The sequence below is a fragment of the Puma concolor genome, chromosome D2 (genome assembly GCF_028749965.1).
Source record: "Puma concolor isolate L17-30 chromosome D2, mPumCon1.1.hap2, whole genome shotgun sequence".
NCBI lineage: Eukaryota > Metazoa > Chordata > Mammalia > Carnivora > Felidae > Puma > Puma concolor.
The window spans coordinates 86,035,647-86,063,185 of NC_141677.1; the positions used below are offsets into that span (position 1 = coordinate 86,035,647).

Below are 27,539 nucleotides of genomic sequence, written 5' to 3' on the forward strand. Positions count from 1 at the left end.
CGTCTCCGCCGGGGAGGGAGAGAGGGGAACGGGCTCCTCGGTGGCTCGGGGTGCAGACTCGGGCCGATTGCATTTCAATCGATGCCCGGCCCGAAGTTGGGCGGGGTGGTGGCGCCTGCAGGCAGCGTCCTTTGTGGACGCAGCTGGCGCCGAGGCCGCCCGCGCCCCCGCTGCCCGCGCCCGCCGCTCACCTGCACATGATCTCGTGGGTCAGCAGCACGCGACACATCTCCGGGTTCTTGTCCTGGCCCTCGTACACGATGGCCTGCGCGGGGGGGGGGAGGGGGGACAAGCAGAGGCGGGGGTTACGCGGCGCCGGCGGCTTGGGCGCCCAGTCGCCCCGGGCGCTGCGGGTCTCCCGGGCGGCAGGTGCACTGCGGGCCAGGGGAGGCGTCACGGCCCAGCCGGGCCACCGTCCCGGCAGAGCCCCCTCCCCGCACCACCTCCCCCCCGCCCGCCCGCCCGCCCGCCCGCCCCGGGGCGCAGGGCTAGGCCGCGGCCGGCCTGCTCTCCCGGGCGCCCGCAGGGCCTGCGCGGGGCCCGGGGGTCGGGAGGGTGGCGGCCGCGCCGGGGCTGGGTGCTGGAAGTAGGGGTGGGGGGAGGCGGGTAGGGAGGCCCGGGCGCAGGGCGCGAAGGGGCTCGGGGCGCCGGGGCCCCCTCGGCTGGCCGCGCCGGGCCGCGTCCTCGGGCCATTGTCTCGCCGGAGTTCCAGTCTGCGTGCTGCAAACAGCCGGCGCCGAGGAGCCGCGATCGCCGCGGCGGCCGCGTGCCCCGCTCCTCCCGGCCTGCCCGCCCGAGCCAGGTGCCCGCGGTGGGCGGCCGGGCCCGGGGCGCAGCAGCCGCACGTGGCCGCGCCGGGCGCCCCCGGGAGTGCTCAGGGCCCCGGGGCGCCCGGGCCCGCGCGGCCACGTGCTCCTCGCCGGATGATATTTGCAAAGAAAGTGCTAATGGCCAATCTGGTGTTTATTTTGAAACTGCTAACAATGATTTTTCTCGGGTAAAAAGGCAGTGTCTGCGCACACGCTCGGGTGGGTTTTGAGCAGAGGCTCCGCCAGATGGTGCGAAGGCCGAGGTGCGCTCACGACCGCGCGCGGCCTGGCTCCGCCGCCGGGAACCCGAGCCGGGGGCCGCCCGCACCAGCCCCACCGCCGGCCTCGCAGAAAAAGGAAAAAACGGGGGGAAAGGTCACTGGGGGAGGGGCAGGGGGCGGGGGCCGAGAGCCGCAAGTTACCCGCAGAAAAATTCCACGGAAGGGGGAGGGGAGTCCCCTCTCCAGTTCCCTCCCCCCCGGCACCGAAAATTATCTGGAAATTACTTCCAATCTCCTAGGGCACTTCTCACACTTGCCTCCAGTTCCAGGCGGACAAAGCCCTTTCTCGACAAGGCCCGGGGCTGCCCTCTGGGAAGCGGGAAGGGTCCCCGCGAGCCCCTCCGCCCCAGCCTCCCTCGGGATCCGCTGGGAACCGCGGCAGCGATGGGCCGCCTGGGGCTGCGGGGCGCTTGGCCGCGGCAGGCGCCGGCACTTCTCAGAGCCCGGCTTGTCCTCCGATGGATCCCCGTATTTATATTTGATTTATTTTTTATTTTGTAGCACAAACAGAAATCCATAAACTGTCGGTTCAGCGCCATTGACTCTTTGATCAGTTACTGGGCTATTTCTTTCCTTCTCCCCCCCACCCCCATCCCCGTCAGTGAGAGGAGATTAAATGCCTTTATTTTCAGCCCTGTTTATGTTGCAAAGGTGCACGGCTAAATGAACAATGAGAGTACACTGAAAACGAAGCCGCCTCCTCTATGCAAACCAGAGAAACTCACGGCTGCCTGCACCCACCTCTTAATTAGACCACTGCGGTTCCGACAACATTTAGCCCTCCTGTACAAAGGAAATAGACGCACCCTGCCAACCAGCAGCCCCGTTTCGAGGCTTCTCTGAATCCCAGTGAAATAATCACCAAAGGGCACACAGCTGCCTCCGTCTTTCTGACAAAGACACTACTTTACCTGCAAGATCGGTTTTACCCTGAGAGAAAACCAAAGTGTTTTACGCTGCAGACGTTAAAATCCAACGCGCTTGTTGCCTAGGTCAGGACCAACTTTTTAAAGGGGAAGTAAAATCCGAAAAAACTAACTGCTGTGCCGAGAGTGGGAAGCTTGCGTCCTGGGCTGCAGGAAGCACCCAACTCCTGTCCTACTTGGCTCACCAACCCCTGAAGTTACCATCAAAAACGGAGGCGCTACTTTCTACTTCCATGTCCAAGCCTGAAGCCCACCTCGGACGTCTATTTTACATCCAGCTGTGCCTAGTGGATTTAATTTTCGCATGGAACTTGCCCCTCCCCCAACACCATTTTAAGGAAAGTGGGGGTGGGGGGAGATCTTTACAGCGACTAAACAACAGTACCACCCAGCACAAAACCAGCCAGACTGCACAGCGTGAAAAAGCAATGAAGCGCTTTTCTGCACTTAATCACATTACTGATAGCCAATAGTTATCATCGGAAAAGTTGACCAAGACAGGTTAAATAATTTAATAAGGAACTGCTTGTAATTATGTTATTTACAAGGTGTGACAGAGGGTGGGAGAGGGGAACAGAGGCAGCTCCCAGAGCAATGGACGGGTGTGGGTGACCCCTGGAGCTGGGAGTTTGAATTATGGAGAGGGGAGGCTGAGAGGTGAAGACGGGCTAGCGGAGAACAAGGTGACTTTTCACCCCAACACATTTCACTTTTAAATCCAAATCAACGTCTCGCGTTACTAGACCATCACACCGGAAAGGGGGGAAAAATGAACTAATCAAGCCCAACTCAATGGGCTTTGGAAAGGAGTTAGTTGCCTTTGTTATAGAAAAAAAAAAAAAAATCAATGAAATGATTCCAAGCAGAGAGAGAGAAACATTTAAACATATACGAGAGGGGGAGCCTCCTGAAATTTCTCTGTCAAATATTAATTACCACAGCTAATTAAGACAGACTTGGATTCCACGCAAAAGCCATCTAATAGAGCATATATGTCCTATTGTGATGACAACAGTAACTACTTTACCAATCGCATCGTTTATTCCAATAAATATGGAATTCTCATTAGCATGTCAAGGAAGCCAAGTGGAAAACAAGTCCAGAGACCCATCTGCCCTCCTCTCAACCCCAGGACAACCCAGCTGAACAGTGGGAAGTAGTGCGGAGGCTTAAACTTTCTCACCTGTTTGGTCATTGAATCTATGAGGCGCACATACAGGTCCTGCTCCGTTCTGACTCCTGCAAAAAAAAACAGGGGTAAATTCTCATCAGGATTTTAGCATGGGCACCTGGGGCACGGGGCTGCTGCTGCCGGTGGTGATGCAGCAAAACTCAGCCATGCCCTTTAAGAGGCGAAAAGGAACCCCAATCGCTTCCCCTGCTCTGAGTTTCTTTTCCTCGTCAGGAACCTCTAAGACTCTCAGGGTTTGCACTGGAAGGTGCGACAAACTTGCCAGGCTGCGAGCAGGCCCGGTGGCTGCACCGGGTGGGCCCATGTGGTCATTTATTTTTAGAAAACAGAAAGCATGAAATGGAAACTGAGTGAGAGTTTGAACTCTTTCTAGTGTCTCTCGAGGATTTTTTTTTTTTTTCAAAAACTCGTGCACAGGAAGTCAGTTCCGCTCCGCTTATGGAGCTGCCCCCATCTCCATAATTAACATTAATTTGCAAAATTGAAAAAAGTCACTTAAAAGTGATGTCCTCCTGAAGCCCCATATCGATCCCCCTTTTTACTTTCTGCTTCGAGCCCCACCGGTTAATCATGTGAAGTGCCATCGACTTATTGATCGTTTATGTTTTGTTTTCCGCCTATGCCACGAGAATATTTCGTGTTTACATCCGTGTCATTTTAATCTCGCAATCTTTGAGTCCGTTAGCCGTCTCGGGAAAGGAGGGCGAGCCCGGGCGGGGCGGGCGGCGGCGGCGGCGGCCACTTACCGTTGCTGTACAGCAACTGCAGTTTATAGTGGATGCCGTTGTTGGTTTTCTCGTTGTTGGGCTCCTGAAAGTAACGATAAATAATTGCGTTTAGTGCGATCGGCGTCCGGCGCGGCCACCGCGCTCGGTCCCCCTGCGCCCCCGAGGCCCCGCGGCCTCACACATGGCAGGACTCGTAGCTGGGAGCGGCGCGGTGATGTCACTTTCCCGCTGGAAGCCCAGCGTCCTCCTCGCCCCGAGCGAGTCCGGGGGCGCGCAGAAGTTGCGCAGCCCCTCGGCGGTGGCCCGGGCGGCCGCACGTGGCGGCGGCGGGGGCGCCTCGCCGAGCGGTCCCCGCCGCCGAGGGGGGCACGCGGGGCCACCGCGCGCGGGCACCGCCCGCCTCCCACTTGTAGAAAGGTGGAAGGTGGGATGCAGTGCGGGCACTTACTTTCTCTTTCTCCACGAAGTCCACAAAAGCGGTCCTTTCGATCTCCACCGGCTGCCCCTGCCTGTCGTAGAGCGCCAGCACGAAGTGGAAGAAATTGGACTTCCGGAGGTTGGAGGGCGGCTGCTTCTCGAAGTGCGCCCGCGCCAGCCCCACGCCGCTGCGGGAGGAAAGGGACAGCGGCCCGGTGAGGAGCGCGGCGGCCGGGGCCGGGGCCGGGGCGCGCGGGGGCGGCCGGTACGTACCTCTGCGCGGCCGTGTTGGCGTCCACCACCCCCGCCGTGTGCATCCACGAGCGCACCGGGTTCATGCCGCTGCCCAGCGGCTCCTCCTTCATGGTCGTCCCCCCGCGCGGAATATTCTCCTGAATCCCAAACATGAAAACTGCTGGCGGCGGCCGCAGCTCCCGGCCGAAAGCGCTTCCGCGAGCAGCGGCGCTCGGGGCTCGGCGGCAGGCGGCTACCCTGGCCGCGCTCGCCCTGCTCGGCGCCTGCGGTCCGGCCCCGCCGCCGGCTTCAGCCCGTCCCGGGCAGGCGCCACATACACCAGCGGCCGGGGCGCTCCGGACGGCCGGGGGGGCGCGGAGGCGGCTACACCGGCGGCTACACCGGCGGCGGCGGCGCTTCGGAGGAGCAGGACGCGGTGGCCGCGGCGGCGGTTGTTGTTGTTGTTGTTTGCAGGCGCGCTCAACGTGGTGTCATCCTAGCCAGGCGGCGTCCGCGGCTGCAGGACACTGCGGGATCGCCCGCTTCTGGCGCGGCCCGCCTGCTCCAAAGACAAATAAACGGGGCAGTGAGTGCCGCGGCGCAGTCCCGGGCGCAGGCGGGGCGCGGCGGGGCCTGGAGCGGCGCGCGCAGCGGACGGAGGCGCACAAAACTCAGCCCTCTCTCCCCGAGGAATGGACCCTTTCCCGGGAGCCAAAACTCGAAGCCCCCGGGAGCGGCGCTGTCAGAGGGTGACGTCGGGGGGCGGCGCCTGCGCCATATATGGGAGCGGCCGCCCCTCGCCGCGCCCCTCGCCGCCGCCGCCGCCGCCGCGCTCGCTGACTGACTGCCTGACGGCGCCGCGAGCCGGCCCGAGCCCCGCGAGCCCCGCGAGCCCCGCCGCCACCGAGCGCCACCGCGCGCCGCCGCCGCCGCCCCCGGCCGCGCTCCGCGGCTCCTCGCGCCCACCCGCAGCCCGGGAAGTTCCCGCTCGCACCAATAAAGCTCGAAATGAAACAAACAGCCAGTGCACAATCGCTGCTTGGCCCCCCAATACCTCCTCCCCAAATCGGCCGCACGGTCCAAACACTGTAGGGAGGAGGGGGTGAAGTGCCGAGGCGCCCCAAGTTGCCCAAATGCACGCAGTACACGCCACGGGGCCTCAGAGCGCCTTGGGGCGGCCCGAAGGGACAAGTGGGTAGAGGCGGGCAGGCCGCAGGGAGGGGGCTGCAGGGGCCAGCCTCCGAGTGGGGACGGCGGGGGGGGGGGGTGGCGGGGGGGGGAGAGGAAGGTAGGTGGGGGCGGGTGGAGAGGGCAGGGCTCCCTCGCCAAGGCGGGGCGCACAGCTCAGCCTGGTTTCTAAACAGACCTCAGGCTGCTGGGGGGCCGGTCTGCCCCCGTCTGGGCCTCGCCGGGCGCCGGTGTTTCCTGCCCCGGCGGAGGCCGCCGAGTGCCGGGCTGAGGACCCACGTCGGAGGCGGGCTCTGCCAGATGCTCTGTCTTTCCCGGCGGCCACGGGAGACCCCGTCCCCCGGCCTGTGCTTAACCGCGGCGAGTGACAAAGAAGGCTCGGGGCTCTCCGGACGGACAGGAAGCGCGCCCGGCCTCTCCGGCGACCCGGAGCCGGGTGTCCGGCTGCGCGCCCTGCGCCGTAGCCAGACCTCCCCGGCGCCAGCCTCTCTAAAAGCCGAGCGGACGCCGCGGGCGCCCGGGTCCTGCCCTCAGTGCCGCCGGGCCCGGGTGAGCGCGCGGCGCGCAGCTTCCCGACCTGGTTTCGAGGAATCGGGAGGGCAACAGGGCACGGGCAGCGCGTGGGCCCGGCGGCCGAGCTCCTGCCGCGGGGACTCGGCACCCAGGCGCACTGCCCGCCCAAAGGACGTCTGCACGACCAGGAGCAGAGACCGAGGGGGCTACCAGGAGCTGTCCCGGCACTTCCCAGCCGAGAGAAATCAGGCCCTTTCGATTAAAACAAAACCAAAACAGGTCTCAGGGTGTAAGTGTGTCGCAGGGCCCCCTCTCCCCGCCCGGTATGGGGTGGCACTCCCTTTTCCCATGAATTGGCAGTGTGTGTACGTTAATATTTTAATTAATCGGGAAAAAATCGAAGTCCGATTTACGTTATCTGGGGACCCCCACGCTTCTTGGAAGGGGTGAGAAAAAAAAAAAAGATGTGTTGGAAAGCAATCTATTTTGCTGGTGTTGGGGGTTAATGACTATTGCCAAAGATAAGTGAATTATCAAAGCTGTTGCGCCAGTCCTATCTCAAAATCCATTACGGTGCCGGCCGTCTAATTAAATACGTAAGTATAATAAAATCATATTTTATGACTATTTGAGGGTAATGAGATTAGTCTTTAGAAGCGATCGCCACATATTAAAGATGCCACTGTCTATAGAATGTTAATAACCTTAAATCAAAGTGTATGGAAACTATTCACGATAAATTAAAAGAAAATTTCTGTATTCCTAATAAGCCCAGAGCTTTCCACCCACATCAGACTGAGTGGAGAAAGGAACACCTTCTTCGTGGAGGCACAACGCAAAATAAAGTTGGCCATAGGTGGAGGGTGGGGTGGAGAAATTGCTTTGTCTCTGCGTGTTTAGCTGCTTCGGGGGGCTCACGCAGGGCGAGCGGCAGGCGAGTGTTATTGTCAGAATATGCAAAGTGCCTTTTCGGGGGAAAGATGAAGTTGGAAATAGGAAACAATGCTTCCTTTGTACCACACTTCCTAAAATGCCCAGCCCGCCTTGGAGGTGCCCCCTTCCTTGCGCTAACGAAAGTATCATGCTTAAAATCATTTACAGTATCTTTAATTCAGATTACACGCGCCAAGGCGATTTAAATCTGATTACCAAATTAGAAGGTTTAAAAACAAATCCTTCTAAATCTGATACTGTTGACTAAAGAGGGGAAAGGAGTTCTATAAGCCCATCACATAAGGTAACGATCCTGCCCCAGAAAGAAAAGGGGTTTTAAACCTTTTTGACAGCAAATGCAGCTGCCCCAGTATTTTGGACGATATTAAGGGAAAATGAATGCAAATCTGTGTTCAGCAGCCATCTGGCCCGAAATGGGGGAATCAGCTGCTCTCACAACAGGCTCGGAGGCTGAATCCATTTCAGCTCATTTTCTAGATCATCTGGTCCCGCACCCAAAGCGTGGAAAATACGGTCTTTATCATTCACCAACTTTATCTTTTTTCTCACTCCACTGCTGGCTCCGAGCTGCGGGCACAAGGGCCGCCCGACCCGGCCGGGTCTCCACACGGGCCTGCTGGGGAGCAGCCTGGCAGGGCAGCCCCTCGGCCCCCACCTCACCCCACCCCAGAGTTTTGCGTTAATGGAGGGGAAGAAGCAGCGGAGAGGAGCGAGGGCCGAAGCACAGGGCTGGGGAGGAGGACGGGACTGCAGGTCAGGTCCTGGGCGCCCTGGGAGATGCTGGGAGAGGTCCCCGCGCCAGCCTCCTCCCCCTGGAGTCCCGCTCCCGTCTCTCTCGCTTCCTGGGGAACTAGGGGCGCCCAGCACCCAGGCAGGGAAAGCGGGGGGGCGGGGGGGGATGGGGAGCGGGGCGAGTGGGGGTGGGGGGGCGGAGAGACAGGCTGTCACTTTGGAAGTTGCGCAGGCCCGGCCGCTGCTCCAGCCTCCGCTCACAGGGAGCTCCCGGGGGCCAGACGGGCGCCCAGGGGCCAGGCCGGGCGGGGCCTGACCTTCGTTGGGAACCCCGCGGGCCAAGACTGCGACGCCGACCGCTCAGGGCCCCGCGCTCAACGCGATTTGTACGGGTGGCCCTTGCGCCGCCGCCGCCTCTCCGCCGCCGCCTCCTCCTCCTCGGAGGGTGGGAAGTATTCCTTTTGTGCGGATTTACGGGGAGAGGCTTCAATGAGCCCCCTCACATTTGCATTTAAATAGCGGCATCAAGCGCTTCGCGTGCCACACACCAGTGGGCTCCCAGATGTCACGCCGGAGTCAGTCAGATGGCCAGTGCCCAGCTGTCCTCCCCACGTCGTGCCGGAGCAGGCAGTGACCTTAAAGAGACAGCGCCCGCCGCCCCTGGAGCCCTGTTGGGGAAGCGGCGTGCAGAGCGCAGGGCAGAGGCGGCGCTTGGCCGCTGACCCGCGGCACCACCAGAGGCCAAGCCGGGCAGCACGACCCGGCGGCGTCCGCACCCAGGCCCAGCCCGGCCACCCTGCTGGCCTTGCAGTGCCCAGTGGCCTGGCCGCCGCGCGCCTCCAAGCCCCTCCGCGTGCGCCCATTACCCACTCGGGGAGGGCGAGGGGCCGTTCCCCGCGCACCAGGCGTGAGCGTCCCCCTTGTACCTCCCCAGTCCCGGGGCCTCCACTGCTGCGTGGTGCAAGGCCAGGAGAGCGAGAGGCGGGCTGGTGCCAGACTCAAGAGTCATCCAGAAACTTGGGCCAAGTCGGGGTCCCAGGGAGTAAGGCCAGCCACGGCGCCCGCTCCGGCCCAACGTTCAGGCTACTTTGTGAATGCCCCATCTCGCTCGCGGCCCGGTCCGGGGAGCCAGCCGACCCTCCCTACCAGCCTTCCAAAGAGCAGTAAACTGCATTTCCGGCATTGAGAAGCCCGGGCAGGGGGTGTTCCTGGAAACCGAGCCCCCTGAGGGATTGGGGGCGCGCGGGCGCGTCCAGGCGTGGCGCCCTCGAAGGGCTCGTGGCCTCAGGCCCAGGCTGCGAGGCCTGCCACTCAGCCCTCGAGAAAGGGTGAGAAGCCAATGCGCCAAAGGCCCCGCGGTTCACGTTCCCTCCGCCAGTGCGGAGTTGCAGGCGCGGCCCGCCCCCACGTCCTCCACGCCTGGGGGGTCACGCTCAGCCTGAGCTGGCTACCTGGCCGCCGGCCCCACTCCGGCCCGGGGCTCAGGACCCGGCGCTGTGCACAGGCAGGGGCCAGGGAAAGAACCAGAAATTAGAGAGCCTGGCAGACCTTGGGCCCCGGCGGGAAGGAGGCCACACAGGGGCCCGAAGGGCCGAGAATAGGGAAATCCTGGGAAGGCACACCTAGAAAGTCCCGTGAGCTGTGAGGTAGGGTGGAACAGCCAGGCACCCGCAAACCCTGCCCACCTCGGGTCAGTGTGTCGAGGCCCCTGAGTGCATCCAGGGTTTGGCTTTGTGCCGCTGGGTCCAGCTCACCGATGGGCTGCGGGAGGCCGGGGAGGCAAGGGCTCTGGTGTTCGGTCACCCGAACCTATTAAACTGCGTATAAATGGGGCTGGACCAGGTCCGGGTGGGTTTTCCAGGCCAGAGAGAGCGCCTTCGCCACCTCGGGGCAGAGATGGAAGCGACGGGGCTCTCAGGAGTCAGGTGGCGAACTGAACCCAAGCCAGGCGGGCGTCCCGCCTGCCCTCCGAGGCAAGTAACTGGGCACCTCGCCCAGGATGCACGGGGCGCACCGACGGGTTCCTCTGCCCTCTGCTACAAAGCAGGGAGGCCTGACCGGATCCACAGGTAAAAAGTGAACACTGCGGGGTCTCAGCCCCCAGTTCTCTGCATCATCACCCCCCCCCAACCCCTCATCCTGTAAGGTTAAGGTTAGCAAAGCCCGACCCACCCCCCGAGTACCCTAAGAGGCTCAATTCTCCAAGCTGGAATATGCAGGCGCCTCTTGTCTAAGCGGCCAAGTTTGACAAACAGCGCCTCCTGGGGTGGGGAGAGCAGTGTCGCCGCACAGCCGAGAGCCACGCCGCCGAGGCTTCCACCTACCCCAGGGCAGGTGGCTGCCGAGGCTCCCTGCCCAGCCTAACAGCTGCGCTGCAGCTCCTGCGCGTCCCACGCACCTAGGCCTCACTGACCCCGTGACCCCAAGAGCGCACAGAAATGTCCACCCAAAGCCTGGTCCTAACTGCCGCCCACGTGTGTCTGCAAAATCCAGGCCAAGCCCGGCGCCGGCAACAAGGCCAGGGCAGTGAGCGCCGCGCCCACGCCGTCGCTGGCGAGAAACGTGCGCCTCAAGTGCCCAGTCCCGCGGGAGGCAGCGGACGCGCCGCGGAATTCGCTCGACCCTCTCCCTGGAAATCCCAGGGCTCTCCAAGGTGGTCATAAAACGCCAGGGCGCAACTCGATTCCCGCAGCATGCGAAATTAGAAAGGAAACAGTTAATTATCGTCTCCTTGTCCTAACTTTTCTCTGGTTCCTTCTGTCACTTTGGCTGGCCCCACCATTCGGAATCTGCCCTGGGGGCTCTTCAGCCAGAGCGAGAATCCCAAATCAAACACTCGCATTCTGCGAGCTGGGCTTCTCCCAACGCACCTAGCAACCTTAAGGTTGCCTCTCCGCGAAAAGCTTGGGAGAAGCACCTGAGCTGGGAAAGACAGTTGGCGTGTGGCGCGGTCCCTGGGACCCGAAAAGGCGCAGCGGTTTAACAACGAGCTGTTGTTTCCGGAGCTGCGTTCAGCGGCGCCCTAAGGCAGTCGGGCAGGATGCGCCAGAGCCAGCGCCCCGGACGCGGATTCCGCGCCCACCCGCCCCCGCCAGTTTACAAAGCAAACTTTCCCCTGAGTAGTTTCTAGATCGAACGGCGCACAGAGTGCGCCAATCAACACCTAAACAGACCCAAACTGTAGAAACACGGATCGATCAGATAATTTCAAATATTATAATTGGCTTTAATTAAACACACTGCGTTCTAATTAACTCTGAAATTTTAGCATGCTTTGGGACACTGGTGTCTGATTTGATATTGTCAGTCCAGATGTCCTAATAAAATTCAATCCTCCACTCAAGACTTCAATATTCACTAAGAACAAAATGCAAATTAAATGTAAAACCTAAAGTATCGCCAAAGGTATAATCAAGAAAGGTGTCTCAAAACTTCGCACTTTTTATTACGCAGTAGTTAAAAAATGCAGATTACATGCTAACAAGACCTCTCCAGCACACCATAAATCTTAACTCTTTCCTGGGAGGGGGTGGAGGGCCCCGCCACCGGCTTAAACGTAAAGGAAGGGGTAACCAGACCCCAGGACAGAATTGAATGCCCTCATCTGAAAGCTAACGGAGCGCAAAAAGTTTGCCAGTGAAATTCTGGTTTGAAACGGGTTTGCCAAAACGGGCAAAGGAGTTGGGGGGCTAGAGAGCCAAGGGGTGGGGGTGGGGTGGACGGCGGGGCACGGGGACTGACGTCCTCCTCAGCGGCGACACTCGCCCACCCCTCGGCCGCACCTTAACCGGGTGTGGACGCATCCGTTCCTGTGCGCAAAAATGCGTTGGTTGGTGGGGGACAGCTGCCGGGCCTGGTCAGCCCGCCCGGGGAATTACCTCGGCTGTAGGGACTGCGACGAAGAGGCTGGGAAGAGGAAGGGAGAGCACACTGCCCTTGGACAGAAATGTGTCAAGTCCTCCTTCCCTTCGCGCCTGCACAAACCCTTTAGCCCACGTCCGCGCGACTTCTAAGGGATCCGAGCTGGCGCACGGTACCCGGCGGCGCGCGGCAGAGGGATGGCCCCTCCCGGTGAGCCGGGCGCAGGCCGTGCAGGGGGTGCGCCTTTGGTGACACATTTGGCCGCGCTGTGATTCTTTACCAGTCTGAGGGTCTGCTAAATTTACAGCCCAGAATGAGCCCTGTGAACAGGAAGCTATTCCCACATTAAACATGTGTATGTTTTCCATACTAATGGAGTCACTTAAAGCTGTTGCTAATTTAACTTTGTAAAAAGGCCACACTGTGGACATTTGCATTTTCTTTAGGATATTGAAATGAAGAGAAAACTGCTGGGCGGCGAGGCTGCCCAGGGCATAGCTAGGGGCCATGCAGAAATAAAAACAGATAAAGAAAAGAAGAAAGAAAGAAACCCGCTTCTCTTCTAGACTATTAATAAGCAATTTGTCCCGCTGAAATTTACATTGCAAAGCGGAGCGCGCCGGCAGCCGAGGCGGCAGGGCTGGCGCGGGCTGGGGCAGTGCACCCCGCGCGGGGCGGGGGCAGCCTCTGGGCCGCCCTGGCCGCCCCCGGGGGTGATCTATGGGCAGCTTTGAACTTGGCATCCTCGCCGCCGCACCGCCGACCCTCGCCCGCACCCACGCGTGACTGCGCGCCAGTGCCCCGCCTGGGCCGCGCGGCCGGAGAGCGAGGACGGGGGCTGCGCGGTGGCCACCAGGCCTGCCGCAGCCAGGCTGGGGTCTCTCGAGGGGAGCCCCTCCGCTCGCACGAACGTCCGGGACCCACGGACCCCCATCCGCCCCCAAATGCTGCCCAGGCCGTAAATTTAAAATGCCAACAAAAAGCTTGATTTATTATTATTATTTCTTTCTCCCCGCCGGGCCGCGCCGCCCCGGTCCAAGTCAACTGCAAGTGCGGCGCCCCGCGCTCCGCGCCCGCCCCGCGCCCCCGCCCGCGCCCCCGCCCGCGCGCGCCCGGCGCCGCGCGGCTCCCGAGCCTAGCGTGGGGCCAGGGCGCCATCTACGGGCGCCGCCGCGGCTCCGGCTCGCCTCCCGGAGCCCGCTCCTCCTCCCGCCGCCCGCGCTCGCCCCGCGCCGGCTCCGCCAGGCCTGCCACTTACCGCAATTACGCGACGCTCCCCGTGCCGATCTGCTTAGGAAACACGGGCTGCTAGTTAGGCGAACTTTTAAGCGCCGCGGCAAAACTTTCGAAAGGAAGGCGCCCTCCTGCCTCGGATGTTTGGGCACGATTCAGAGATACGAAATGCAGAGATAATGCGATTTGATTTGTTAGTCTAACTCTGCGACTTGAGACTCGATGTCCCCAAAGACCAGGCGAGCTTCCCCCCCCCTTTATTTATTTTTATTAAAACATCAATCTACGCTGGAGCTGGGTGAACTCGGTTTCACCTGGAGAACATAAAATTCTCCATACCAGAGAAGTAAGCACCTTTCATAAATCAGCGGTATTCCTGACACATCGATCAATTTTTGGTTGTTAATCCGAAAGGAGGAGTTTTAATTGCTTCCTGCGCTCTCTTCCAGGCACCTCGGCGTTTCGACCTTTCCCTCCCTCCCTCCAAGGGTCTCACTTACCCCGGGTCGTTCCACTAAATCCCCGGCACCCCCAGTCTCCGCCCGCGCCCGTGCGCGCCTCCCCCGCGCCCAGGGCCCTCGGCCCGCGCTCACCTCCCCGCGGTCCGGCCAGGAGGGGCGCAGGCGGACCCCCACCCCCACCCCCGACCCCCCCGGAGCCCGAGCGGCCGCCCAGGCAGCGCTCGCCCGCCGCCAGAACGCTGCCAGGGCGCGGCGCAAAAGTTCACTGCGAGGCCAGGCCCGCAGCGCCGCCCGAGGTCCCGGGCTCCCGCGTCCCCAACCCCGCCGCGCGCCTCCGCCGCAGCCCCGCCCGCGCCCCCGCAGGCCAGGGGAACACACCCCCGCGGCGGGTGGCGCGCCCGGCCCCCCTGCGCCCAGCGCCCGGCCCGCGGCGCGCCAAGTTCAACTTTCGTGGCCGGCGGCCTCTGGGGGCCGCAGGCCGGGGCGGGGAGCCCCCGACGGGGCCGCGAGCGGACCCCGCGCGCCTACCTGCGCCGCTCATTCGACGGGCGTCGCGGGGCGCCCTGACCGCGAGGTGGCGGCGGCGCCAGCGGCCGGCCGGGAGGGTGTGCGGCCCGGCGCCTTCCCACGTTCCCACCTCCCACCCTCCCGGGAGAGCCCACGGGCCGGGCCGCGAGCGCGCCAGTGCGCACGCGCCGCGCTGCCTTCCACCGCGGGAGGCTGCGGCGCGGCGGGCGGGGGCCGGGCGGTGGCGCGAGGAGGTGCCCGCAGGCGGCCCCGCGGCCCGCCCCCGCCGCCGTGCCCCCCGCCCGCCGCCCGTGCGGAGGGACCTCCGGAGCGTCCCCGGGGCCGGGCGCGGGGCCCCCACGGGGAGGCCTTCCGCAAGCGCCGGAGCCCCGCTCCTTCCTCCAGGGCCCAAAGGCTTTGGCGACCCCTGACCGAAGAGAGCGCGCCAAGCTCGGGGAAGAGGCGCCCCGACTTAGACACCTGTCCGAAGCGTGTCTCAGGCCCTGGGCTGGCCGGAAGCCGTCGGTGTAGACTCGTGCACTTTCCCAAGCAGAGGGTGGCGCGGGTCCCCCCGGGCCTTTTTGGTAATGCTGAGTGAGGGGACAGTTTCCGTGGAGTCTGGATGCTAATAATCTGGTGGGAAGCACTCTACTGCCTGGCGGGTACAATAAAACGGGGGCAGGCAAGAGCTCTCCCACACACAGAGAGAGAAGGGCCAGGACTGTCCCGGTAAAGCCACCGTGAGAGAGAACGCCTGGCCCTCCAATCTGAGCCCTGCGTTCCAGGCAACGTCAGCTGACGTGCTCCCGCTTCCCCGGGGAGAGAAGGAGGCCAAGCAGCCTTGATCGCCCCACTCCCTGCCTTTGGTGTCACCCAGGAAGTGACCTGATGTGGGACCTTTGCCATTAACATCTGGAGCCGCCGCTGACGGCAAGAAAAGGGGGCGGGCGGGCGTGTCCTCATCCCTGACCGCTGGCCGGCTCTTGGGTCGGAAGAAGGGGACTTCTAACCAAGGTGGCTGGTTGCAGGCCATGTTCCCAACCCAATGACTGCTTCTTTTTCTCATATACCCCTTTGCTGCGAACCTAGTACTATCCCTGCTAATTCTCCTCTACCTGCTTTCTCAGACTCAAGTGCAGTGTAGACACCTGAATAAATACAACTTCCTGTAGCCAAGGTTTATCTGCAAAAACAGAAACACCAGTCTGTCAGAATTTGACCCTCGCCGTCAACCACGCCGGCTTCTCCTCGCCTGTTTCTTGCTCCTGGATTTGTTTTGCACTCTTTACTTCAATCTTTTTTGTAGTGAAAGTTGAATGTGCTGAATCATGAAATCTTACTGGAAGGGAAAAGTTATTTTTGGCCATTTATTTAGTAAAAAGCACTCCAGAGAATGCAACCCAGAAATGTACTTTATTATGATAGCTTAATGTAAGAAAAGAACTAAATAACGAATATTTCCCCTTTGTCATCTTCACTTGGGAATCATTTTTAATGTGAGCCAGCATGAAACCATTTAAGCAATATGCAATATGTTAAGATATAAAATTACCCATGTTTTTAATAGCAGCTCACGTGTATTGAAATGTTATGTGCTTGGCACCCAAGACAGGCACGAGCTCGGGAAAGTTACAAGACATGTCCCCATCACACTGCCAGGAAGCTGGGACTCTAACCCTAGTGCTGGGCTCCGGAGCCCAGGTCATCACCTGGTTTGGCCACGTGTGGCTTCAGAGGCAAACAATGGGGACGTTCGATGTCCTAAAGTCACTTTGCACAATGGGGCCCTGAAATGGGCTTTGCTAAGTTTGGCCAGATGGCCTGCGGAGTGACAAGAAGGAGGCCAAGGGATGTATAGGGTCCCTGTAATAATGGGGCGGTGACCCTTCTCCAACCCTTCCCCTGCAATCTTACCTACCCCCCCACCCCGCTCTCCAAAGGTGCCATCCTGTGCCTCCTTCCTGCAAATGTTCCTGGAGAATGGAGCCTCCACCTTACTCTTTGTAGGTCCTGAAGGATTTTTTTTTTTAATGGAACGAGAAATGAATGGAGAACATTTAGCCATGTAGGTAATTGTTCCTGATCTCAGAGGCCCAGGAGAGGAATAGCAATGGTCACATAGGTCATGAAGGAAATGACACAATCAGCTGGGACGGTTTGAGGAAACCCATCACTTTTATGCGGAAGAGTTTGGCTGTTGACAGGAGACCGTGACCTCGTCTTCATATACAAATAACATTATAGAATTACCCTTAACTTACTAGAACGAATCACTGAGTTTTTCTGGGCCTCCCTTACCTGATTACTGCCCCCTTCACTGCCCTCCTTTCCCCCACAAATATTAATTTAGGCTGAGTCAGGCTGTGCTCGGCAGTGAGCAAGGCCCAGGTCCATGATGCTTGAGGCTTAGCCCATAAGAAGGCACAGCTCTGTGACATTTGAATCCGGAAGGCTCCGGTAGCTCTGACAGATCTAACACATGTCAGCGTCCACCTCATCTGACATTGTCCACGTGTGTATGCTCTGTCACTGACCACTGCACCCACAAACAAAGTCACAAACATCAATATTTATTGCTTTGTCCATAACAAGCAACGTGCCTTAGGGCCCCTAGTAATCAGCCAAGATTTTAAGTGTGAGACAAGGTGGGGCTTTATCATTGCCAAGTTAGCACGAGTCCACGGAGGGACCCATCACAGAAACGGCCGCCCAACCCAGAAGTCAGAACTTAATCCTGGGTATTTTCAGAGCCCAAATGGTTTCAGGAACTGCTTGTTTTATTTGCTGACCCACCAGTCTGGTAGGACACACGTCCATACATGGGTTTCCCCTGTGGGAAACTCCTGAAGTTGGGACCTACCTGTTCTCCTCACCTGGCTGATGAATTCTTGCCATGGAGCTGGACACAGCATGTGAGATCAGCAAATAATCGTTGAATTAATACAGATAGGATTCAACTTTAGAGGCCTTGCATTATGGAAAGGTTTCAAACACACACACACACACACACACACACACACACGTCAATAGAAAAGGAAGACAAAATTGGCTCTTCTGCCCAGAACTTTGTGGTCCCTCCGCATCTCTTCCTGCCTGCAAGGAAAAAAAATATATTTTCATTAAAATGGCAGCTGACTTGGTCAAATATGCTGTGACCTGCTTTGTGACATTTGCGCTCTTGCCTCCCAATGGAGTAACCTGGATGAGAGTGAACTAAGAAAACCACCCACTGTCCACCTAAGGCGACCAGGAAAAGGGCACTTGCGGGAGTCAGTGTGGAAGGTGAGACCCGCTGGCCTGGGCAGCGGGGAGCAGCTGCCCACATGGTAACAACAAGCCAGACCGGGGGCGATGGCCTTTTCCCTTGGTCCTGGGATGCTGGCTTCAGCACGAGACCCACACTCCTCCAGTTCATGGAGGTGGGTGTGAGGCTCTCGGGGCAGACTGCTTTCCCGAGACTTTAGATGCGAGCAGCTGTGAAGACGATTCAGCTGTGAAGGGAGGCACTCAGGGGCCTCGCCGGCCCTCCCTGCCCCCACTGCTGGCGTTCAAGGGCATACGATGGCGGTTCCGTCTTACAATCATTCATGAAGGGTTGGAAGTCCTGACTGCGTTCTAGGCCCACGAAACAGAACACCTGAGAGAGAAAGACTGAGACGCGTATGTTGGTGGGGGAAAATCCCGTAATTATTGAGGCCTGTTTTCACCTTAACATATGTACATCCAACTGCTTATTTTTTTAATGTTTATTTATTTATTTTGAGAGAGAGAGAGAATCTCAAGCAATCCCGCTGTCAGCACAGAGCCTGATGCAGGGCTCAAACTCACGAACCATGAGATCATGACCTGAGCCGAAACCAAGAGTCAGACACTTAACTGGCTGAGCCACCCAGGCCCCCCCCCACCAACTGCTTATTTAAAAAAATTTTTTTTTTCAACGTTTATTTATTTTTGGGACAGAGAGAGACAGAGCATGAACGGGGGAGGGGCAGAGAGAGAGGGAGACACAGAATCGGAAACAGGCTCCAGGCTCTGAGCCATCAGCCCAGCGCCTGACGCGGGGCTCGAACTCACGGACCGCGAGATCGTGACCTGGCTGAAGTCGGACGCTTAACCGACTGCGCCACCCAGGCGCCCCTAACTGCTTATTTTTTAAGTACAGGCCTCTATGTTTTCATTTTTCATTCTGCTATTTATCTAAATTTTCTTAAGTTTATTTTTTGAGAGAGAGAGAGAGAGAATGGGGGGGGGGGGCAGAAAGAGAGAGGGAGACACAGAATCGGAAACAGGCTCTGTGCAGTCAGCCCAGAGCCAGACGTGGTGCTCAAACTCACAAATGGTGAAATCATGACCTGAGCTGAAATCAGGACCCAGGTGCACAGCCAACTGAGCCACCCAGGCGCCCCCTTCTATTTATCTAAAGCCTTGAAAGTCAACTCTTAAACCTATGACCTGTGAATTACACCTTGATTCAGAAGAACACTTAGATATAAATATAGCAGTCAGTGCATTAAACCGTCGCCTGAGACGGGGACTTTGCATGCAGGTGGCTTGTGGAGGTATGTCTATGGCCCAGGAGAGCCAGGAAGGGAATAGGGAGTCAGGGAGGGTGTGGAGGCTAAGCAAGGGTCCCACAGAGGACGGCCTGGCTTTGGGACCCTGCAGACCTTCCCATCACAAGGTGGAGCCAATCTCCCCGCAGGCCTTCTGATATCGAGCTGGGCAGCATAACTTTTGCCTTGGCCTCTGGATGTCAGCCGCCGTGTGGGACGTCCCTGCTTCTGCTTTCTGTGCGTCTGTCTTCACTGTGGGAACAGACCCAACCAGTGACTGGTTTGGAATGAGCACACGGCTCGGAGGCCAGTTGCCCCGCCAAGGCCATCCTGGACCAGCTGGCAGCCAGCTGACCCACAAAATGGGAGAGAGCCCACCAAGATCGGCAGAGCCTTCCAGCCAAACCACGGCAGGTGGCAGATGTGTGAGAGCCCAACCCACCCAGCGTCACCTGTGACTTGGGGTGGTTTCTTACGCGGCATTGCTGCTGCATAGATAGCTGATAAGGTGAGCTGTGGCCTGGTCCCTCAAGATGTTCCGCGTGTACGTTACCCTCACAGCCCTCCTGGCCCACGGGGAGGGAGCCGGGCTTTCAGATTCCTGTGGCCAGCAGTCACTGGCTAAAGGGCTGCCTGGGGAGACATGACCTCCCTGGCACTTCCAGCCCTCGCAGCCTGTGACAAAGCTTCATTTTCCTTTACAATGTGGAGTCCACTGCAAAATCTACTTGGTAAAGAAGTTCAGATGCTCACCCCTGGGGAATGACCAGGATCTCCAATGTCCAGTGACCATGCAAAGATTTGCGTGGCCGAGGCAAGTGGTATCCTAGCCTTCTTTGCCCGTGCCCACTACGAAGAAAGAGCTAGAACAAGCCATGCACCCAGGACTCAAAGAAAGCAATGTCAGGTCTTCCAGCAAGAACTCTGTCAAGCCCACCCAGGCATCTGACCTACAGAACTGTGAGATAGTCAACGGATGTTGTTTTAAGCCACTAAATTCATAGCAATAGATTATAACAACAACAGACAATGAACGCACCCACCTTTGAAGCCTGGAGGCTGACGTTCCTCACTCACACTGTGCATCAGTCAGTCTTGCCATGGCAACGCCACGAGCAAACCTTCCCCAGTGCAGTCACTCGAACAGCAACCACGCTTCCTCACATGCACACCTGCCGGTGGGCTGGGGCATCTGGGCTGATCTGGGCCCCACGGGTTGCACACGGCCGGGTGTGGCTTCAGGCCACGGGTTCCGTTTGCGTCTCATTCGCTGGGACCAGCCACTCCCGGGCATGTGCTTCTCGTGACGGTGGCAGGAGCTCAGGGGGACAAGCTCAACTGGACAAGCACATTCGAGACTCTGCTTGTGTCCCATGGACCCCAAATAGGCATGTGGCCAAGCTAACATCCCACGACAAAGGGTGTAGATATGGGAGGGGGAAGAAGTGGAACAGGAACTCGCAGAAAAGCCTGTGTGGACCCCAGCGTCCATTGGTGTTGGAGCCCTGAGGACAGGCACATTATCCTGGGTCCTGGGTTCCCGTATCCCCCACCCCACACCCTTCAGAAAGCCTTCAGAGGAGCCAAGCCCCCAAATGTGGTTTGCTCTCCAGAGGCGGCATCCCATGGCTCTGTCCTGCTTGGCCTCCTACCTCCCCTTGCTGCCTATGATTCACCTTGGACTTCATTCCTGCACTTTGGCTGGAGAGGCCCCCTCCCGGCTCCTAGATATGCCCCGAGAGAGAGAACCAGCAAGCGGGTTCCGGCTAAGGCAGGAGGCCCCGCAAGGATGGGCACCAGAGTAACCCTGCAGAGCAAAGAATTTGGGCTCCAAAAAGAGGTCTGGACTTTGTCTTGATGAAAGGACAAAGTGACAGGAGTGTCTGTTATTCCTGAGCCCCCCAGGACCACATGCTAATGGGATGCCTAGGTAGGGGCTGGCTGGGCCAGAAAAAGCAGCCGTGTGATTAGAGGGTGGGGGAAGGGAGATGGTGCTAGAGTTCAAGCGCACGGGCCAGTCAACCAATGGGGTGTGCCTATGTAGTGAAGCCTCCAGAAGGGCTCTGGGTGGACACTGAGGCCTGATGGGCTTCCCCAATGGCAATACTTGGTGCTTGCTGCCACATGTTGTGGCCAGAGGGGTATCACTGTCCAGGACCCCATGGGGAGAAGAAGACCAAAGCTCCGTGTTTGGATGCCTCCCAGGTTCCACGGTATGCATCTCCCCCCTTTGGCGGGTTCCACCTTGATGCTTCGCCTGTAAGAATTGTGAGTGTGACAGGACACCCTTCCTGATTTCAGTGAGTCTTCTAGCAAATCAGACCTGAGGCTGGTTGGGGGAACTCCCTGAACCTGCAGTTGGTGTCAGACTCTTGGGCAGACCGGGTGGTATAAAGGGTTGTGCCCTTAACTTGAATTTGCCTAACTCTGTGTAAGCCCCATCCACTTTGCCCACGGAGAGGTGGCCCCTGGGTCACTGGCCACTGAGAACCAGCCTCTTCCTGAAGAAAGTCCAAGGGCCAGGGCTCCCGGCTGAGCCACCCTCCACCCCGACCACACCCCAAGGGGGCAGGCCCTCACCCTGGGGCAGACCCGACCTTCAAACCAGAGTTTCTTTTACTAGCCCGTGACCTTGGGAAACTTACTTACCCTCTCTGGGCCTCAGTTTCCTCATCTGTAAAGCTGAGGTGATAATGGTACCCACCTCATGGGCTTGCGGTAGGGAGTAAGTGAGATGTTATGGTGAAAAGACTTAGCGTCCAATCAACGTGGACATTGTTCCTGCTGCCTGGAACAGGAGGGTGTTTGCCGCTGGTTGGGGGGCTGTGCCCTGGGCTGCCTGGTGGGGGGGGATATTTGATTGTTTTCACAGATTGGTTTGGTTTTTCCGGTCTGCAACCTTTCCCTTCCCTGACTTTGCTCCCCACTCGCCTCAAGTACCCAGGATGTACCATTCAGGACTCTTCGTTGTAAGCAGCAGCAAAGCAACTCAAACTGGCTTAGGCAGAGAACAGAATGTTTGTTGGCTTGCATAACAGAATACTGGCTTTGGGAAAGCCTGGGTCAAAACACCCCACCAGGGGCCTGTCCACTTCCTCTGGGGTTTCGGTCTCACCCTCAGCCTCCACTGGGTGGCCCAGCAGTTCCACACTCGCCCTTATGGTACCAAAATGGCTGCCACGGCACCGGAGCGCATGTGTCCTCTGACAGCTTTCACCTAACAGAGAGAATGTTTTTCCCTCTCCCGGAAGCTCTTGCGTCCATTGGCTTAGCCTGGGGTGTAAACACATCTCAGAAGCAATATGGGCCTGGGGAATGTCACTAATACTTCCAAACCACAGGGCTGAGCACAGAGGAGGGTGACTTCACCAAGGGAGAATCAGGAACCCTGGGAGAAAGGACCAGCAAATGTGGACCACACGGTGTCTTCATGCTGGGGTCATTCAGGGATGACTGATGGCCATCGCTCACACTGAGGTTACCGTGACATGAGAAACACCTCTGACCATAAGGGGCCCCTCTCCTGACCACGATCCAGGTGGGAGCTGTGGACTGTCTCAGCAGAACTGGGATGTGTCAGCTTGTTTTCTGGGGGCTCCCTGGCTCCAGGTTGCACACAGGCTGTAGCAGACCTGTTCTGGAGGTCTGGAGGCCGGATGGGCGTTGCCAGTACCTGGGGAAAAGGCCACCCAGCCTCTGAGTCTTACAGTGGGGAGGACACACACATCAACTCCATCAGGATGCTATGGATGATGAACAGGTTGCAAAGGTGAAGAGGAAAGAGCTCTCAGCGCTCACCCTCCCCACCCTGTCCCTCGTGCTGGATGGAAAGCAGCTCCAGACAAGCCCTGTGTGTCTTGTGTTTATTGTTCCCTACCCCCCAGCACCTAGCACAGTGCTGACGGCCTCCAACTCATAGGCCTTCGATTGTAGCAACTTCTGCCTACCTTAAAAATCCCAGGGAGATCTCAGATTGGTCTGGGTTGGCTCACATGACCAGCACGAACCAAGTGTGGTGATCCCAGGAGGACGGGGTCTTTGACAGGTCAGCATCCATCCCAAAACTGCATGGTGAGGAGTGGACCCAAAGGAAAGGAGGCTGCGCTCTAATAGGATTCCACCACAGCAACTGGGAGGCCTTGGCCCTTGACGAGCCTCGAGGTTTCTTTCAATACAATTCTGTAATTCAGTTCTGGCTGCAGCAGCCGCTATGGGGGGTCTTTAGTTGTCTTTGCAGGAGAGACTCTTCACTTGCATCCTGGGGTGGCTGCGTTTCTCCATGGAGTGGGAGTAGAGGTGACATGGGTGTCCCCTGAGTTGAGCTTTTCAGATGACGTATGCCTTCTTCCGCCTCTTTGACCTTCCCCTGGTTGGAATCCAAGATCTCCAAGGCTCAGGGGACAGCAGAGCCACAAGCTGGAAGGAGCCCGGGCCCCCAGGTCACTGCATGGAGTAAGTTACCCCACCAAGCAAACCTTCATTGGAATGTTACATGAGTGGGTAGTAAACTGTTTTCAGCTGCTGAAATTTTGGAGTTTATCAGTTTATAGCAGCGAACTACTCATGCAATGTTCACAGTGACCAGCTTTAAATGGCCTAGAGAAAAAAGGTGCTACTCTGGGCAAGAAAATTCTGCTCTGCAAACCATCATGGCTATCTGTACACTGGAGGTGATCCTGTGTGTAACATTACAGTGGTCCCAGAGCATGGGGCATGAGGAAAGGCTCCCTCAGGCATCTGGAACTTGGTGTTCCTTGTGGGTAGCAGCACCAGGAACAGCAGCACATTATTCTTTTTTTAATCAAACTAAATTCCATAAAACCATTTATTATTCATTTAAATTAAATATATATACAAGAAACCATTGAAATACAAATGTAGGCACATCATAATTAACATCTAAGATTGTGTCTTCAACAAATGAAATGAATGACATTCAATCTTTTGTTTTCATAGAACCATTGGTAGAACTACATTAATTTATTTATTTTTGAAATTATACTTGTTTATTACCCTTATTACTTTATGGTTTGTACGTTGTTTTTTGTTTTTTTTATTGAAGTCCAAGTTAGTTAACATATAGTGTAATAATAATTTCAGGAATAGAATTAAGTGATTCATCACGTACATAGAACACCCAGTGCTCATCCCAACAAGTGTTCTCCCTAATGCTCTCACTCTTTCAGCCCTTCCCCCCACCCACCTCCACTCCAGCAACCTTCAGTTTGTTCTCTGTATTTAACAGTCTTTTATGGTTTGTCTCCCTCTCTGTTTTTATATTATTTTGCTTCCCTTCCCCTATTTTCATCTGTTTTGTTTCTTAAATTCCACATATGAGTGAAATCACATATTTGTCTTTCTCTGATTGACTTATTTTGCTTAGCATAATACACTCTAGTTCCATCCACATTGTTGCAAATGGCAAGATTTCATTCTTTTCATTGCTGAGTAATATTCCATTGTAGACATATACCACATCTTCTTAATCCATTTGTCAGTTGATGGACATTTGGGCTCTTTCCATACTTTGGCTATGGTCAAGAGTGCTACTATAAACATTGGGGTGCATGTGCCCCTCCAAATCAGCACTCCTGTATCCTTTGGACAAATATCTACTGGTGTAATTGCTGGATGGTAGGGTAGTTCCATTTTTAATTTTTTGAGGAACCTCCGTAACTGTTTTCCAGAGTGGCTGCACCAGTTGGCATTCCCACCAGCAGAACAAGAGGGTTCCTCGATCTCTACATCCTTGCTAACATCTGTTGTTGCCTGAGTTGTTAGTTTTAGCAATTCTGAAAGGTGTGAGGTGGTATCTCATTGTGGTTTTGATTTGTATTTCCCTGATGATGAGTGATGCTGAGCATTTTTTTATGTGTCATTTGGCCATCTGGATGTCTTCTTTGGAAAAGTGTCTATTCATGTCTTTTGCCCATTTCTTCACTGGTTTACTTGTTTTTTGGGTGTTGAGTTTGATAAGTTCTTTACAGATTTTGGATACTAACACTTTATCTGATATGTCATTTGCAGATATCTTCTCCCATTCTGTTGGCTGCCTTTTAGTTTTGCTGATTGTTCCTTCGCTATGCAGAAGCTTTTTATCTTGATGAGGTCCCAATAGTTCATTTTTGCTTTTGTTTCCCTTGCCTCCAGAGACATGTCAAGTAAAAAGTTGTTGCAGCTGAGGTCAAAGAGGTTGTTGCTAATTTTCTCCTCTAGGATTTTGATGGCTTCCTTCCTGTCTTACACTTAGGCCTTTCATCCATTTTGAGTTTATTTTTGTGTATGGTGTAAGAAACTGGTCCAGGTTCATTCTTCTGAATGTCGCTGTCCAGTTTTCCCAACACCATTTGCTTGAAAAGATGGTCTTTTTTCCATCAGATATTCTTTCCTGCTTTGTCAAAGATTAGTTGGCTATACGTTGTGGGTCCATTTTCTGGGTTCTCTATTCTGTCCCATTGATCTATGTGTCTGTTCTTGGGCCAGGATCACATTGTCTTGATGATTACTACTTTGTAATATAGCTTGAAGTCTGGAATTGTGATGCCTCCAGCTTTGGTGTTCTTTTTCAGGATTGCTTTGGCTATTCGGAGTTTTTCCGGTTCCTTACAAACTTCAGGATTGTTTGTTCTAGCTCTGTGAAGAATTCTGGTGTTATTTTGATAGGGATTGCATTGATAGTAAGATTTCTATAGTTTTCAGGGCATATATTTTTCACCTCTTTGGTTAGGTTTATTCCTAGGTATTTTATGGGTTTTGGTGCAATTGTCAATGGGATCCATTCTTTGATTTCTCTTTCTGCTGCTTCATTATTGGTGTACAGAAATACAACCGATTTCTGTACATTGATTTTATATCCTGCAACTTTGCTGAGTTCATGCATCTGTTCTAGTAGTTTTTGGTAGAGTCTTTTGGGTTTCCCACATGGAATATCATGTCATCTGTAGAGAGTGAAAGTTTGACTTCCTCCCTATTTGGATGCCTTTTATTTGTTGGTGTTGTTGTTGTTGTCTGCTTGCTGAGGCTAGGACTTCCAACTATGTTGAATAACAGTGGTAAGAGTGGACATCCTTGTCATTTTCTTGACCTTAAGGGGAAAGCTCTCAGTTTTTCCCCATTGAGGATGATATTAGTGGTGGCTCTTTTGTATATGGTCTTTATGATCTTGAGGTATGATCCCTCTATCCCTACTTGCTTGCGGGTTTTTATCAAGAAAGGATGCTGTATTTTGTCAAATGCTCTTTCAGCATCTATTGAGAGGATCATATGGCTCTTATCCTTTCTTTTATTAATCTGATGTATCACACTGATTTGTGGGTATTGAACCAGCCCTGCATCCCAGGAATAAATCCCACTTGACTGTGGTAAATAATTATTTTAATCTATTGTTTCATCTGTTTTGCTAGTATCTTGTTGAGAATTTTTGCATCCATGTTCATTAGGGAAATTATAGTTCTCTTTTTTAGTGGGGTCTTTGGTTTTGGAATCTAGGTAATGCTGGCCTCATAGAATGAGTTTAGGAGTTTTCCTTCCATTTCTATTTTTTGGAATAGCTTCAAAAGAATAGGTGTTAACTCTTCTTTAAATGTTTGGTAGAATTCTCCTGGAAAGTCATCTGGCCCTGGACTTTTGTTTATTAGGAGATTTTTTTTTTGTTCCTAATTCAATTTCTTTACTGGTTATGGGACTGTTCAAATTTTCCACTTCTTCCTGTTTCAGTTTTGGTAGTTTATATGTTTCTAAGAATTTTTCCATTTCTTCCAGATTGCCCAATTCGTTGGCATATAACGCTCATAATATTCTCTTATTATTGTTTGTATTTCTGTGGTGCTGGTTGTGATCTCTTTCATTCATGATTTTATTTTTTGGCGGGGGGAGGGGTCCTTTCCCTTTTCTTCTGCTAGGGGTTTATCAATTTTGTTAATTCTTACAAAGAATCAGCTCCTGGTTTCATTGATCTGTTCTACTGTTTGTTTTTTTATTTTGATATCATTGATTTCTGCTCTAATCATTATTATTTCCTTACTTCTGCTGGTTTTGGGCTTTATTTGCTGTTCTTTTTCCAGCTTTTTTAGCTGTAAGGTGAGGTTGTATATTTGAGAACTTTCTTCCTTCTTTAGGAAGGTCTGGATTGCTATATATTCCCTCTCATGACCACCTTTACTGCATCCCAGAGATTTTGGGCTGTCGTGTTTTCGTTTTCATTGGTTTCCATGTACTTTTAAGTTTCGTCTTTAATTTCTTGGCTAACCCATTCATTCTTCAGTAGAATGTTCTTTAATCTACAAGTATTCATGGTCTTTCCAAATTTTTTCTTATGGTTGATTTTGAGTTTCATAGCAATGTGGTCTGAAAATATGCACAGTATGATCTCTATCCTTTTGGACTTGTTGAGGGCTGATTTGTGACCCAGCATGTAATCTATTCTGGAGATGTTCCATGTGCACTAGAGAAGAATGTGTATTCTGCTGCTTTAGTGTGAAATGTTCTGAATATATCTGTTAAGTCCATCCAGTCCAATGTGTTCTTCAGAGCCCTGGTTTCCTTGTTGATTTTCTGCCTCAATGATTTGTAAGCGGGGTGTTGAAGTCCCTACTGTTATGGTATTATTATCAATGAGTTTCTTTATGTTTGCGATTAATTGATTTATATATTTGGGTGATTCCATATTGGGGGATATAAATATGTATAATTTGTTATATCTTCTTGGTGGATAGAACCCTTAATTATGATATAATCCCCTTCTTCATCTCTTGTTACAGTCTTTATTTTAAAATCTAAGTCTGTCTGATATGGCTACTGTCTGATATGGCTATGGAGCATGGCTACTCCAACCTTCTTTTGATGACCATTAGCATCATAGATGGTTCTCCATCCCCTTATTTCCAATGTTCAGGTATCTTTAGGTACCTTGTCTCTTGTAAGAAGCATATAGATGGGTCTTGTTTTCTTA

At 55.3% G+C, this 27,539-nt stretch overlaps 1 protein-coding gene across 13 annotated transcripts in view; it reads right to left on the reverse strand.

The window, feature by feature from the left end:
* EBF3 (EBF transcription factor 3) overlaps positions 1 to 13,183 on the reverse strand; it is a 127,974-nt gene extending 114,791 nt beyond the window's left edge. For 6 of the 13 annotated variants that reach the window (XM_086681197.1, XM_086681196.1, XM_086681192.1 and 3 more), the window contains exons 1-5: positions 4,627 to 5,289; positions 4,385 to 4,541; positions 3,955 to 4,018; positions 3,200 to 3,255; positions 192 to 265 (exon numbers count right to left, since the gene is read on the reverse strand). In XM_086681197.1, coding sequence (XP_086537323.1) covers positions 192 to 265; positions 3,200 to 3,255; positions 3,955 to 4,018; positions 4,385 to 4,541; positions 4,627 to 4,760 — 485 coding nt within the window. In that variant the 5' untranslated portion in view covers positions 4,761 to 5,289. Of the gene's footprint in view, positions 1 to 191; positions 266 to 3,199; positions 3,256 to 3,954; positions 4,019 to 4,384; positions 4,542 to 4,626; positions 5,292 to 13,093 lie in introns of those variants that run through there. The other 7 variants (XM_086681203.1, XM_086681195.1, XM_086681191.1 and 4 more) reach the window with 4 other exon arrangements.
* Between the last annotated feature and the right edge of the window lie 14,356 nt (positions 13,184 to 27,539).